This window comes from Chelon labrosus (genome assembly GCF_963514085.1).
Source record: "Chelon labrosus genome assembly, chromosome: 17".
NCBI lineage: Eukaryota > Metazoa > Chordata > Actinopteri > Mugiliformes > Mugilidae > Chelon > Chelon labrosus.
In genome coordinates, this window is record NC_140350.1 from 1,474,022 (window position 1) to 1,490,006 (window position 15,985).

Sequence of the window (15,985 nt, forward strand, 5' to 3'; positions counted from 1 at the left end):
CTTATTTTATTTTCTCCTCTCAACAAAGACAAAATAACCAGTTAACCAGTGATAAAACTGTCACATGACAGGAAAGTAATTCACCCAAACTGAAGATCCTTGAGTTTTAAAGTGTTGGTAGACAAAAAGAAGCAATTGGGAGGCATCATTTCACTTGTCAAATGCTATTTTACATTGTAGAAAAAAATAAATTCTTGTTTATGCTTTCTGTGTACTTAACACTAGAAGTCCCAGCATTTTTTGCTCTACCTATAAAACCCAGAGGGCAGCCGATCGGCTGGAAGGCTTTTAGCTAATATCCTAATCACCTGTGAACCCTCCTTTAGTTATGTAAACGAGGCAATCACTGGGGCACCACAGGAGAGGACATGCTGAGCCACTTCAAGGAAACCCGTGGGGAGGGGAGGGGGAGTGGGCCCAGAGAGTTTATGGGGGAGAGGGTGGCTGTTCACTTCTAACCTGGCAACACCTTGAGACAGAAACTGGTTCATCCCAAAGACAAAACACCTTGACATAAAATGGGGGAGGGGGGGAATCAGAGAGGAGCAGGATTGCTGGGGGTTTGGAGGCCAGAGTGTGTGGGGGAGGGAGGCACACCTGAAGGCCGTGAACTCATTTGCTCTGTCCGGGCTGCTAGTGACTGTCTGTCTTTCACCAGTTTCACCAGGTGGCAGCCTGGGCAGAACAAATGAGCTGAATCAAAATGTAATATATGTAGAAGGATGTAGAAGTTATCAGGACCCTACAACACTGGGCTTCCAACATCCCCACCAGACACATAGGAAAAGTAAAAGAACAGAACCACATCAAAAAAGCACTCAAAATCTGTGGTTATCCCAACTGGGCCTTCATGATATTTACACATATTTACAAATAATAATAAAAAAAATGCATTATCAGGATACAGTGTTAGAGAGTGGAAGTGAGTGAGACTTAGACTTAGACTTAAAACTTTATTGATCCCTTTGGGGTGACTCCCTCAGGGAAATTTGAGTTTTCTGCAGCAGCAAGCACGCAGAGCAGTTTGCAGACAAACAACAGCAGTGGTTTGCAAATAGTTATAGAAAAAGTGATTGTATAATAAAATGGTGAACATTAATGAACGGTGAACTTCCTTTGAGTGGGATTAAAATAAGCTGTAGTAAAACTCTAGTAGGGAAAAATAAACAGTAAGTAACAGTGAGTGAGGTGAGTACATTTCAATAATCACGCACAATGCTAGCACTGCCAAGCCATCTCCTTTCTGCATGCCTCCCGGTGCATGCTTGATAGAGCACATATGCATTCAGTGCTGCCATATCAATCATGTTATAGAACACAGCGACTGGCCAGCGCCGTGTTCCTGTGCGGACAGTGTACTCCCGCACCATCTGGTCCATCACATCAACGCCGCACTTTGTGGTGTTGTAAAGGGTGACAGTGTTTGGCTTCCTTTTGGTGGTATTCTCAGTCTGAACCACGCTGTGTATGCTGCTGAGAATGTAGACTGTCTTCTTCCGTTTGGGCGCATACACCATCAGCGTGGCACCAGTGGTTGAAAATACCTGAGTGGTGAATTCATCGCGGTCCCTCTGTCTTGTTGATTGTGGAATTTCTCGCCGAATCCTGTTGACTGTGCCGATAATGGTGGTTTTCCGGCTAAGCAGTCGTTGTGCAAGTGACAGCGATGTAAAGAAATTGTCCGTGGTTACATTTCTGCCCTTGTCCAGGAATGGTTCCATCAGCCTCATAACTACATTCTCGGACAGTCTCTCCCCACTGGGATGACTGGGGTCCTTTCCAAGATATGGGAGGACATTGCAGATGTATTTGGATTTCAAGTCACAAGCCACCCAAAACTTGATCCCAAACTTGTCAGGTTTTGTCGCGAGTCTTTGACGGGAAAAGCTGTTCATCAATGGTGATGTGTCGACCAGGGTTGTAGGATGTGATGCAGTTGGTGACAAACGATCCCCACACACCGGAAATTGCAGCAAACTTATCTGTCTTTGCTCGCTCACTGCGGGTGTCCTTGTCATCAAAGCGTAGGTGTCGCATGATGTCTTGGAAGCGATTTCGGGACATAGTTGCAATGATCTGGGGGTTTCCCAGGTTTGCTGACCAGCAGTCACGCAGTGATGGAACCTTGGTCAGCCCCCGCAAGATGACAATAGCAATAAATGCCATTAGTTCAAGGAGGGCCATGAACCAGTCCACATGCTCCGTTTGCTGTGTGTGTTCAACAGTACAGTCTCGAATGGAACCAAGCATTTCCAGAGTGATAAAACACAGGAAGCTCTGAAGAAGACTCAAGATGGACCTCCTGGCCTTAGCCGTTGGCTCTCCATCTGCGTCGTATGGAGATGGAGGGGTGAAATGGAGACTTGTCCCCACCTGTTCTTCACACTACACTGTGCCATCTTTCGCCCGTCTCTGTCCGGTCAGTCCCCACCCGAGCTTACTGTTACTTACTGTTTATTTTTCCCTACTAGAGTTTTACTACAGCTTATTTTAATCCCACTCAAAGGAAGTTCACCGTTCATTATTTAATGTTCACCATTTTATTATTCAATCACTTTTTCTATAACTATTTGCAAACCACTGCTGTTGTTTGTCTGCAAACTGCTCTGCGTGCTTGCTGCTGCAGAAAACTCAAATTTCCCTGAGGGAGTCACCCCAAAGGGATCAATAAAGTTTTAAGTCTAAGTTCTAAGTCTAAGTCTCACTCACTTCCACTCTCTAACACTGTATCCTGATAATGCATTTTTTTTAATTATTATTTGTAAATATGTGTAAATATCATGAAGGCCCAGTTGGGATAACCACAGATTTTGAGCGCTTTTTTGATGTGGTTCTGTTCTTTTACTTTTCCTATGTGTCTGGTGGGGATGTTGGAAGCCCAGTGTTGTAGGGTCCTGATAACTTCTACATCCTTCTACATATATTACATTTTGATTCAGCTCATTTGTTCTGCCCAGGCTGCCACCTGGTGAAACTGGTGAAAGAAAGACAGTCACTAGCAGCCCGGACAGAGCAAATGAGTTCACAGCCCTCAGGTGTGCCTCCCTCCCCCACACACTCTGGCCTCCAAACCCCCAGCAATCCTGCTCCTCTCTGATTCCCCCCTCCCCCATTTTATGTCAAGGTGTTTTGTCTTTGGGATGAACCAGTTTCTGTCTCAAGGGCTGCGTTCAGACTGCCAGCCAAAATCCGATTTTTAGCCCATTCAGATTTGAATCGGATCTCGATTTTGAAGTCTGAACAGTGACAGATCACATGAAATCCGATTTTTGCCAAACGGTTGCAAACCACATCCAGAGGTAGTTTCATATCGCATTCGTATCGGATATGGACAGATGCGTCTCAGTCTGAACAGCTCCCAACACTCAGATGGGTTTTGACTGTCCGTGACGTCACTTACGCGACGCCAGGCCAGAACCAATGCGCCAGACTGGATGCCTATTTCCGTTGTGGAGGAGCCACGTTACGGCCACGGACAGTGATATTACAGCTATCACAATGGAGGAGGACTTTGAAAACAATTCGCCTTGGACAGAGGAAGAAACTGCATGCCTTATAAATCTTTACACTGACGTGACGTACATCCATGTGTTGTTTGTTGTTGTTTTGCTTGTCGCTGTCGCAATTATATAACGTCTGACAAATACACGTGCTGAATGACGCTTCCGCTCGTTGCTACAGCAACCTATCAGACCGGTGAAGAATGTGGCCCAGTCTGAACAGAACCATATCCGATTTGGACACTTGCTAAAGGCAGTGTGAACAGTCAGCCCTAAAAATCGGATATGAGAAGGAATCAGATTTGAATCAGATCCGTCTGCAGTCTGAACGCAGCCAAGGTGTTGCCAGGTTAGAAGTGAACACTGCTCTGTGTACCAACCCCGTCCCCCATAAGCTCTCTGGGCCCACTCCCCCTCCCCTCCCCACAAGTTTCCTTGAAGTGGCTCAGCATGTCCCCTCCTGTGGTGCCCCAGTGATTGCCTCGTTTACATAACCAAAGGAGGGTTCACAGGTGATTTAGGATATTAGCTAAAAGCCTTCCAGCCGATCGGCTGCCCTCTGGGTTTTATAGGTAGAAAAGCCAAATGGCTGCTCTCTGGGACTTCTAGTGTTAATGACAATGTTGTGTAGGAAATCATCAGATGAAATGTATTTTAGTTTAGTTTAGCGAGTTACTTTCTGTTGGTCAGTTATTAACCTCACGCCTCCCTAACACAAGGTTTACATCTCAAAGTGGAGGATCTGGCTGTAAAAGTAGGGCTAGCTGTCTGCAGGACTCGTTTAGCTGGTGTAATAGTAATACCCACTGAAGCCTGGCCTATATGGAATGAGATGTCTGTGGGGCAACACATCGCTGCAGACCTTCACTGTATTATCCAACTTTTCTGGACCCATGCCCCAGCCATGAGTGAATTAGCCACAGCAATTGAGTTACTGCTGTCTCCAATTTGTACAGAGCACATTGAACGGCTGTCACAGCCATGTCCTCATTGCTTGTTGAGCATTCTTCCCCTGGCCAACTGGGCACAAGAGCCAATGTTTCGGCTGTATATCAAACCAGCCAGAGGACTTATGCTACGTTGACATATGGTCTTACAATACATGCAGCATATTTTCTGATAGCCATGACAATGTGTTGCTTATATTTTCTGTTGTTGGAACTCTATTACTGTTTCAAATAGCTAGCACTAATGGCTATTTTCTTTGAACACTGGACGGTTTTGCTTCAAAATAGTGAATAGCAATGATATAGGTGAATCAGTGCGACAATTTTCTGATGATTTTCTAATTTAGTATCTGACTCATAATTGCATCTAAATAAAAAAAAAATATGGCTTCTGATAATGAGAGCAAGAAAGCAATTGCTTATGTTCATCTCTTTTGACCATCATCCCAAGTAACGTGTCTTGACCTTGAGTTTAAACAAACTAATATGTAAATGTCAAAGAAGAAAAAAAAAAGGTTGTTTCTGTGATAATGTCAACCTGTTTTCTTCCTGAAAAGCAGAGATACATGGTTCCTCCAGCACACTTTACACACAGGTCTTGATCCCCTCCGCTAAATGTAAGCAATGATTCTATTTACCTCATTGGGGGCCTCTAACAGGCATAAATATTTGCTCACTACTAAACCAGTGACTCATGACATTTTTAAAAAAGGCTTTTAATGTGCAGCCCTCCTATACACTAAACATGACTTAAAAGGATGAGCACACCACCTCCTCCCTCCATTATTAGTGTTAAAATACACAACAGGTGGGTAGTTAGGCAGTGTTTTCCTGTGATGTGTTTCTGCTGCTGCTGCTGCTGCTGAAAGAAAGAATACGGGAATAAAGCGATCTCATGAAAATAAGTAGCAAGATAAAAAAAATGTTAGTTAGAATGTTAAAGAATAGTGAAGGCGTCACAAAGAAAGACTTCATTCAGAGAGTGGAACAAAAAAAAAAAACGGTCAAAGAACAAACACTGAGAATGGAAATTAAGTTTTCAAAGAGCAAAAAACAATAGAGGAGATTACTCACTTGCAGGAAAGCTGATTTATCCCATGGATGAAGTAACAGTCGCCGCCATTCACACAGTAGGACTTCTCTGTGTCGTTGCATCTTCTGGCGTGGCCTGAGCCTGGAGACAGTGTTGTGGTTACTGAAAGAAGAAAAAAAAAAAAAAAGAAAAGCAAGCTATCCATTTTAGTTCCGTAATAGCCACTCTAAGATGAATAAATGTAGAAACACCATGATAAATGAGACTTTTTCATTTAATATGATATTGGTTGTCCACATGATATCTACACAAGCATTCAGAGCTTTACTCGTATTATACACTTGTATTTCCACAAGCACTCTTAGTTTTCCATCCTGAAATGTAATTGTGTCCCTAAGCAGTGTTGACACTATCTCAAGAAGTTCTACGAGCAAAGATAAATATTTCCCTGACACAGCGTAGGAGTTGTTTATGCATTGACTCAGGTTCTTGGAATGGCCCAACATGTCATGTCTCTGCACTTTATTCCCTAGGCTGAATAGATATAATGTGTTTGGGATGAAGTCTGCTAATCAGAAGTGGGACCGATCGAAGGAAGAGGAGTGCTGAGCGCAGGAGTGCACTGTGGCAGGATTGGGCTTGAGGCGGGAGGAGTGTGCTTCACATGTCAGACGTTGACACGTGATTGCAACCTGTTGTCAGGCACTATTAGCACCTTGGCAGAATGTGATAATTTGTTGGTGAGGAAACAGAAATTTCCAGTTGGTAGTGCTTTACAGCTACAGTGCGTTAGCTTCGGCAGCTCATGTGGTGCGGAGTGCTGTGATGAGAAAGGCGACAAGGGTTTTTAATTCACCCGGTACACTGCTAGGCTCGGACATGTAGCAGGCTGTTTGCCACCACAACAAGATTTCACAACTCCAGTAACAGTTAAAAAGAAACACTTTCTTCTGACTGGAGAAGTGTGCAGCTTTGTTCAGAGGCAGACTTCTGGTTTGGCTAAAACAACAGAGGTTAATTCCCATGCTAGTTAGCAAAGCAAACAGATGAGATCAGTCTGCACTTCACTTTCCGGTATGTGACGAACATGAATTAGTCAGCACTTTGCAAAGTCCAAACACAATATTATTAGAAAAGCTTGAAATGTTAGGTTTTGTTTTAGTAAATGTAAGTCAGCCCTAGAATAGGATGTCATCTCTCTGCATTATATTCAAAAATAAAGTCTAGACAAACTCAAACTCAAGATGAGCTAATTTGAGCTGTGGTTTTTAGATGACCTTTCATGTTTTAGAGGTAATAATGTATTTCATTTAGCCTCAAATCATAAGCTGTAATGTTTCAAAGCTTCCTTAAAATGCAACACTTATTGGTGACAATTTTCCAATAACTTTTCCAGGTTCACCAGTTATTTAGAAATACTTTATCATCACCTGACCTTTACTTTTAGTGCAGGCATGTTAAGCATCTCATGAAAAGATCAGATGAAGCTGTCAATAAAAAAACTAAGCTCACAACATTGTAAAAAAAATAAAACACCCCATGCCCAAAATAAAAGCTTTGTGCAGGCCTCCATTGTAAAACACGAAAAACAAAACGCAGCAAAAAAAAGCGACACAACATCTATATAGGACAGCAGCCTGTGTCACGGTTTTTCAAGGAGAGGTAGGACCCAAATGCTGGACAGTAGGTGAGGAGGCAGGAGTAGGCAAAAACTGAATGTAATTAAACAAAAATGAAACAAGACCAAACAGAAAGCACTGCTGAGACAGCAGGTATTCCAAAAACAAAAATCAAAACTTTCAAAAGGACAAAAAACGTAACATCACAAGACAAGAGATCAAGAACACTGGGAACACTGGAAACACAGAGAAATGGAAAAAAACTAAACAAAAAAAAAACAGTATGACACAACAAGAAACAAAGGGGAAGGCAGGGCTATATATACACACAGGGAACAGAGGGGTGACGAGACACAGGTGAAGCAAATCCAAGACATAACACAAGGAGAAAGCAATGACCCAATCAAAACGAAAAACACAGGGAGTTAACACATAGCAGGAAATCAAGAACTTAACAAAATAAAACAGGAAACTGAAAAACATGAAACATGAACAAAACTCAAAACATGAACACAGGAATCAAAAAACCCAGAACCATGACAGCCTGTCCCAGAAGGCACTGGTGGAAGGGAGGGAAACATCCCGGACAGATCATCAGTCCTGCACAGGGCGGGTTAACACACCCACAGTCATACTCAACACATCATCTCCTGTCCACCTGGCTTACATGTGGGTGGAAAACAGATGACCCGGAGAAAACCCACACAGGTAGGTGGCGGACATGTGAACTTCACACAGAAAGGATCAGGACTGATATTTGAACCGCGGACAAGGTCTGCTGTCAAAGTTTATTTGGTTACTGGTCATACCAGATCTGTCTCATTGCAGTCTTTTTTGTCCTGTTTTCAACATTTCCAACATGTACTTTTAGAACTATTCTTAGACCCAAATTAGCTTACTGCTAATCCTAACTTCAAATAAATTCTAATTGAAAAACAACATACTCTCTGCTCTTCATATGTTCCTTTTTACATTATGTCTCCATGGGCAAGCATCTCGATACATTGACCAGTGCAATGCTTGGAGCAAAAAAACAAAACAATCACAATAATACATGTTATTTGTCATTTGTTGGCATGTTTCTTCAATTTAATGTTTAGGTTAGGGCAATTTACACGAACACGCCGAAATAAAAAAAAAAACTAACAAACAAACAAAAACGCTTCCCAAGTTGGGAAATGAGACCATCTACGGAGCATGTGCCAGCAAACTCTGCCACCACCTACACACACACTGTCCAGACTTAACACCACCTGCCTGTATTCAAGAGCTTCTGGGAAGACCAGAAACACTTTTCTGTGCAGATTAATTTAATCTAAATGCAGCAAAAAATAAAAGCCTTCTTGGGACAATACACACCAAAGGAAGTCTGTATTTGTCTTGGATCTGTAGCTATTCATTTGTAAATCTTCTTAAATGATATCTCTGAAAGGATACAGTAGCACTTTAAACAATACCAAAACAATTTATTACATAACGGCTTAACATGCTGGCAAAGAGCTCCCAAAGTTCAGTTCTAAAGGGTCCTGCAGAAAAAACTCTACCTGTATTTCACTCTTGATGTCTATTAAATGTAGTTAACAGTAGCAAACGTAACTATGATAAATGATCATGAATCATTGTAGATCTAAACTGTGTCGCAGCAGCATGGACGAATGCCAAACCTTTCGAAACACGCAGTAGTTTTATAAAGAAAAAAAAAAACGTTTCTTCACAAGTGCTGCTGCCTTCAGTGGCTTCAAAGATGGCACGTATCCCAATACTAACAAAACAATCCAATTGGGAACATTTACAGGCCTGCAGTCATCATCTGACATCTAATCTATGACACTGCACAGTAAGAGTCCCAGTTTTCTCCCGCTGGCCTCCTTTTCTCTGCTGTCCTCTCTTTTTTTTTTCATCTTGTCTTCCAGTTATTCCCCCATAGCAGAAATTCGGTTTTGTTACATCTTGAGCAGAATATTTAGACATCCTGATTTATATGACCGTACAAAGGGAATAGACATAACTATAATCAGTAAAGTAAAATAAAAAACAGTATTTATGTGAATATTGATCATATTCCTGATAGTGTGGCTAGGGTCTGGCCCATGTATAACTAACCCATAGTACATAGCAATGACGTTCCTCGATGGCAACAGCCATCCCCAGCAAGATGCAGCCTGACACACGAAAAACAGCACAAGGTGTTGACCTGGCCTCCAAATTCCCTAGATCCCAAACTGATCAAGTATCTGTGGAATGCACTGGAACAAGCCTGATCCACAGAGGCCCCTCCCCTCAACCCATAGGACCCAGAGGCCCCCACTAACAACATTCTGTTGCCAGACACCACAGGACATCCGCAGAAGGCCCATGTCCATTCTCTGATACTGTTTTGGAGGCACAATATTAGACAGGCAGTCATAATGTTATGCTTGATGGCCGTATAACACATGTTCAACTACTTCAGGATATATAATAAGCATTTAAAATTTGACAAAGAGTACCTAAAAATCTGCTGAGTTGCAGTAAAATATCAGGACAGGACCTGAGATGACCCTGTCTTTCTTAATGAGACTTTTTTAGCACCTCTTCTCTACATCCGCAGCCAGAGGTGGTTTCTGGCTGAGTGCACACATCCTCTTGATAAATAATTTAATCAGCAATAACAAACTGATCAGTTTGTTGGAATATCCATCATATTTTTTCTTCTTGCAAGTGCATATATTTTTATAAAGAATTGTAATACACGTGAAATAAGTTTTGAATTACACAATTGAGGAAACATTGAGTGGCATATGTTGAATTTACCTTCAATTATCTGCTGTAACAACTAATTTAGTGGTGTAATATTGGCAAACCACAAGAAGGTGACTAAGTCATGCTTGGTGAGAGTTGTTGATTTTATTGTTCAGTGCTAGATTTCACTGCAGTGTCTCCCACAGGTTGAGAATTTACTTGTGATGGTGGGTGGCACGAACCGTAACCGATGTATATGCAGAGCCTTGTGCAGTTTAGAGGGAAATAGTATAACCCTCCCACGTAGCTACAGTTTAATGGTGTTTTCTAAACGTGTCACTTTCAGGTCATCGGTAGACTAGAGTAGCTAGGCAGGTGGTGTGATCCAGACTCAGAAACGCAGCAGCATTTGGATGCACTTCAGCATTACAAGCGTAGACAAAGAGCACAATGTGTGCAAATGAAAGCGGAGCCAACAAATAATCCTCACCCAAAAAGAAAAAAAAATCAGTGACTCTTCTTTTGAGCTTCTCTCAAAGGGTTTGGTTTCTTTAAACCAAAGTATAATTATTTTTTCATTTCCCACATTAGGTTGGGGTCATTTTGTGACTGGGTTAAATGTGGAATAAGCTTACCCAGAGTGCTTTTGTTCCCCTCAACATATACACCAAGGACTCGAGACAGTTTCTAGTGTCAAAGATTTGCTCTTTGCATGCATACCATACAACAACCACGTCCATACCCTTTACATGTGGTCCGTATAACGCACAGCAAGTTCTGTAGTGACCCACAGAGCTCCTCCTGGCCCCTTACATTGAGTCTGAATGAACTATAACATGACAAACCAACAAATCAGAAGAATATCAGAGTCACAACACAAACATCACACATCGCAGGTAGTAGATCAGTTACTTTGGTTACTGGGAAACCCATACAAGGAGAGGTGCACACAGACCCTGTGATGTAACAAGAGCAGTGTTTTCTTTTTGAGGTTATATGGTTCAGCCAATACGATGTTTACTCAGGCTGCACCACATGTTTACTCGAGATCAAAACTCATGACAAGGCCTAAAAATTTATTGACATACTTAGAGATACACACTTAAACAACAGACGAGCACCGAATCTAAGGGTGTTTGACTCGGAATAAAAAAATAATACCAAATTACACTGAAATTGCTGCAGTGTGTTAACATTTAATTCGATTTTGCAAATTTGAGTTGACTCTCAGTAAGGTAATACATTGTTTTAAAATAAACACAACACAACTTCGAGCATGCCAATAAATATATTCCTTTGACTGGATGAGATATTAGATTCATACAATCTTTCAGACAGTATGTCATTAGTCTTGGGCACTGTATGTTTAAACAAGTGTTATCAACTGCAACAGATACCCTTTTATTTTCAATAAATTGCTTTAGTTGGACTACCGAGATGTTGAAGTTGCGTGAACCTGGGTTACATACATAACCACTGATTGTGATATGGGTGTAAGGTATGCAGTATTTCTTTTCTTAATCAGAGCTTCATACAGAGGCGTGTATTGTTTTATAATGCTCAGTTGATAAGGTGTTTTTTTTTGTCATTTTTTAAAATTTCATTTATTAATTAGATGAAATCATTCATTTCGCATCAGTCAGCTATCCTCTGAAGTGTCTTCTGTCGAGTTCTCCCTACAATACTATGCAAACATAGATATTTGGAAGTTACTGTTATATCAAAGTAAGTTATTGCATGTGAATAATATTAATAATATTGAGCAAATGAAAGAGGATGGACTCTTGTGAGACTGTTGTGAAAAGACCACAGTAATGTTTGTCGACAGTTGTACATGTTCATCACTACCTTGCAAAACAGCTGTTCAGCAGGGTGGCAGTGTTTTCTGTCTTGTGTCTGATAAAGGAAATTTTTATCAGTACAATATGTTGCTTTACATACTGTACATTCTGTCCTCTGTTCCACCTGCTCAAGTCAGTCCTGTCAAATTGAAGGCTTGTTGTCTTGATATAGTGTTTGAAGTTATAATTAAGGGAAAGACAACAGTGGGCAGCACTTTTAACAAAAATAGCTTTGTCTAATAAGTTATTTTCTGTTGTCATCTTCTTTCCAGAGACAGCGCTTTCATTTGCACCAATCCCCAAAAGGCCAGACACTAATGGTAAGGCTAAAAAAAGTTACAAAAAGAGAGACCTGAGACTGATCATAGCAATCTGGGCCCGTATTCTTAAAGATTCTCTCAGAGAGCTCCTAACTTAGCCTAAAAATTCCTAGCAAGGAGTCTTAGTTTCGGAGTGATTCCAGAACATTCTCAGAGAACTCTGAGCAAGGAATGGACAGAAACTCTGATCTTAGTGAGGAGGTGTGGTTATTCCTGTTGCTAGGTATGAGTCATCATTTCAAAAGGTGTGATTGGTTGATCCTAAAAGCTAGAAAAAAATACACTTTTAGTGATAATGGGCATAGAATGGACTGTCAAATCAATAGACTTAATCATAGAATCTAATCTGTGAAGACTGTGTAGTTCTAAATAATATTTTACATAAACAGAAAATCTCTGTTAAATAAATAGTAAGCTATACTTTAAAATGTTCCTACAATATGTGTAAAACTCAAGCCCACTTGCACAGTATTCACATGCTGAGTTATATTTATTTGCTTACATTCATTTACCATGCTGGTAATTTTTGCACTTCATCAGTTTCTGTGATTGCTAACCGGCCTGTAAGAAGCAGTGTTGGTTGGCATTCAAATATTCCACAAACCGAAACAGCAATGGAGAAGAAAAGAAGTAGGAAGCCCAACTGGACAAAGGAACAGTGTTTGCCTCTGGCTCAATTGGTCAATGAGAATAAAAGTGTTTTGAGAGGTAGATTTGGCCCCAATGTCAGACTACAAGACAAGAAGCAGGCATGGGAAAATATAGCACAATAGGTAGATGCCTCCTTTCTGCCATTTTCTCCTCTGCTTAAGAAACTCCTAAGCCTCCTAAAAGTCCTCCTCCCTGCTCTTAACACATCTCACCTTAGGAGCACTCTTAAGAGTTACGATTCTTTAGGAATACCTTTTATATTTACCAGGATCTACTCTTAACTTTGAGAGGAAATTCATCAAAAACACCATGATACTAAGAATTTTCTTAGAATTTGGCCACTAGGAGCAACTCTTTGAGCTAAGAATCTTTAGGAATACGGCCCCTGAAATCTTTTCAGTTCATCTTGTGATAATGCATTCAATCACTAAAAATGGTCCTGAGTCAGAATTACTTTTTTAAAAGCTCCATTAATTAAATCTTTTACATGTAAGAGTGAATTTATAAATACCTCAGTCTAAGTGACTCAACTACCATCGATTTGTTCTGGTGCATTTTTTTGGGCTGTGCCATATGGTGCTGTCTGTCTCCAGTCATGCTGCACTGTTCCCCAACATCACAAAAGGGATCAGAGTTCAGGTGTATTGTTCAGGTTGACTCCTTGCTGGATGTTGGAGACAAATTCCTTTAACCTAAGGAGCAGATCAGCTGCTCTGCTAAACAGAGCTGGGGGCAGAGTTTGTTTATCTAAACTTATGCAGCCAAGGTTTTGTTAACTTTGCATGGTTTTTTAACCTCGGGTTTCGACTTTCCTTGGCACTGTAGCCCAGGGGCTGAATCTGAGTTGAGGGAAGTTGAGGAGAGGTCTCCTCTGGGTTCGAAAGAGCCACAGTGTTTAGCTATCAGCCCTTGCCACTGACTTTGATTAATCCTTCATGGCCCAAGAACTGAAAAGAAAAGCTGGGGGTGCAAGCCGGACCATCTGGAAACCTTCATAAACATGCCTGTCTTTCCACGCTCTCCAAAGGATTCTAGGAAAATCGTAAAAATGAAAAGAGAGGTCCCTTTTGCAAAGTTTTTTCCCCTTGAGGCACCCGGTGAATATGCAGCAAACAGAAAGTGCTCATACTGAATTCTAGCCCTGCAATGCACCTCGCAACCCGACTCACACTGAATTGTGCAATGAAATGCACTTTCAACTGGCACATGTCCTCCTAATTTATGACAAATGTTGATAATTTACTTCAGCTTGGCTTAATCTCTTTCACCTCAGCAGTGCATCTGAACTGAAAGGCATCTCAAAACACAAGTCAAGAATCTAATTCCATGCAGGGAGGAAGCCAAGGCAGTTATTTAACCAGCGGTGGACCAGATCCATCTGGACTTTGTTATGGCTTTTAGTTTTCACTCTTAAAACCAATGTTATCAGAATAAAACACATAAATTATGAAGCCTATTTGGGAGTATGTCATTGAGTGAAAACAATTTGCAGACATTCATCTGTGACAGTATACTTCTGTAGTGAAGCAAAGTAGATTAGAAATGTTCAAAATCTCACAGAGCAATTAATTAAGCAAGGGAACTTTTATATATATAAATAAATCTGTCACATGCTGATGAGTCTACTATACTATAATACAGTACTACAATAAGTAGCATCATACTGCAGTATCACACAGGGGCAACTCTTTGTTTTATCTGATCATGTAAATCTTCATCATGATTCCAACAAGGAGAAGTGTTCATGTCAGGCCATAAAAATCAGAAGTGAATGTGATAAATGTCTGAAGTATAGACCAGCAGACACATAAAGAGGGTGGTATTTGTAATAGCTCTGCCACCCAGACATGCTTTTCCACAAGTCAGTTTTATGTACGACAAAAAAGCAAAAAGCCCTGAGAGCCCACGTCCCCTCACCTCCTGACTCTTGGCAGTTAATGTCTGACATGTCTCCTGTTACAGCTGGGACCAAGATTTTCTATCTCAATACTAAAGCCCTGTTCATATTTCTATGGCGTTCTTGCCACACTTGTGTGCGCTGCATTATGTTCCTTTCTGCTGTTCTGCAAAGACTGACTATCCTCAATGGAATGAATAAATATGAGAAACAGATAAGGAGAGGTACAAAAGACTAAATTTGGAAGTGTGGGTTGTTCAATATAAAGTTGTTGACAGCTGGGTCTGATGTGGTGAAAGAGGATGTGCAGTGAGGTTAAAGATAATTGACGCATGACGGGAAAAAAAGGGGTTTGGCTATTTTAATTGTTGGAGATATTGAATAGTAGTGTTACAGTTTTATAGAAATGCAGCCTGAGAGAAACTGCATCAGTAACAAAGCAAAAGAAATGACTTAACCACAAGAAGGCTCTGTCATATAGGCAAATTCATTTGCTTTTAGAATTTAATCAGTTAAAGAATAAAAGGTTTATCATACAAGAATCCTTTTCAGATTTAGAATCAAAATGTATTCTAACAGGAGCACAAGTCCAGACAAACAGAAGCAATGAAAGAAACAGAAACAAATGAGAAAAAAAGGCCAAAACAAGAGATGGATACAGCAGTAGAACAAGGAAGAGGAGGGCTCAGAAAAGATAGTTTGTTGACAGGATCATAAGTTGGAAAATATTTCAGCTTGCCAAAGCCAACAAGAACTAAGCATGCTACTTCCTCACAAAAAGTATTGCCACACCCAGTCAATGGCAATATACAGCATCTGTGCCTTCGAGCATTTTGCACCCAGTTCAAAATGAGCAAGAAAGATTTCATGTCAAAAACCCAAAGCGGAATTAAATTACTATTTACTGTAGGTATGGTGTGCAAACGAGCCCATTATGAATGAGAGAGCACTTAAAGCTTTTTTTCAAAAGAAAATTATCCACAATTCAAACACCTCCAGAATCAAACAGGAATGTTTAGAAATGAACAAAATGGAGCCTGCCAGGAACATTAATCTACCACCCACTCTTCAGCAAGACTGCCACAGCCACAACTAGTGTGTCTTCTTTTATATTCTTGTCTCCTATTACCATTTTTCAGTCACATAGCTGATATGCCTGGTCTTGCCTGCCTCAATCGTCTCAGCGCCAAAGTCAAATCAAAGAGCAACCTAATATGTGATTGCACAACAGCTGCTCGTGCACTGCAAAGGAGCAAAGTGCACTTAGGAAGGCCAGGGCACAGTGCGGGTGTATAAACGGGTGCTGGTATGGCCACTGATGGGCACCGGTATGTGTGCAGTTGGCAAGAAAGTGACACATGGTGCTCTCTGCAGCACAGTTCCAGACAAGTCTGTTCTGTCTTTTCAGGAACAGCCACGGAGCAGTGTGGTTGCTGCACCGCTTCCATGTTTTCAG

General features: G+C 41.1%; 1 protein-coding gene across 1 annotated transcript in view; it reads right to left on the reverse strand.

Annotated features, from left to right (window-relative positions):
- nrg2a (neuregulin 2a) overlaps positions 1-15,985 on the reverse strand; it is a 53,876-nt gene that overhangs the window by 15,978 nt on the left and 21,913 nt on the right. The window contains exon 4 of the mRNA XM_084564751.1: positions 5,522-5,642. Coding sequence (XP_084420877.1) covers positions 5,522-5,642 — 121 coding nt within the window. The remainder of the gene's footprint in view (positions 1-5,521; positions 5,643-15,985) is intronic.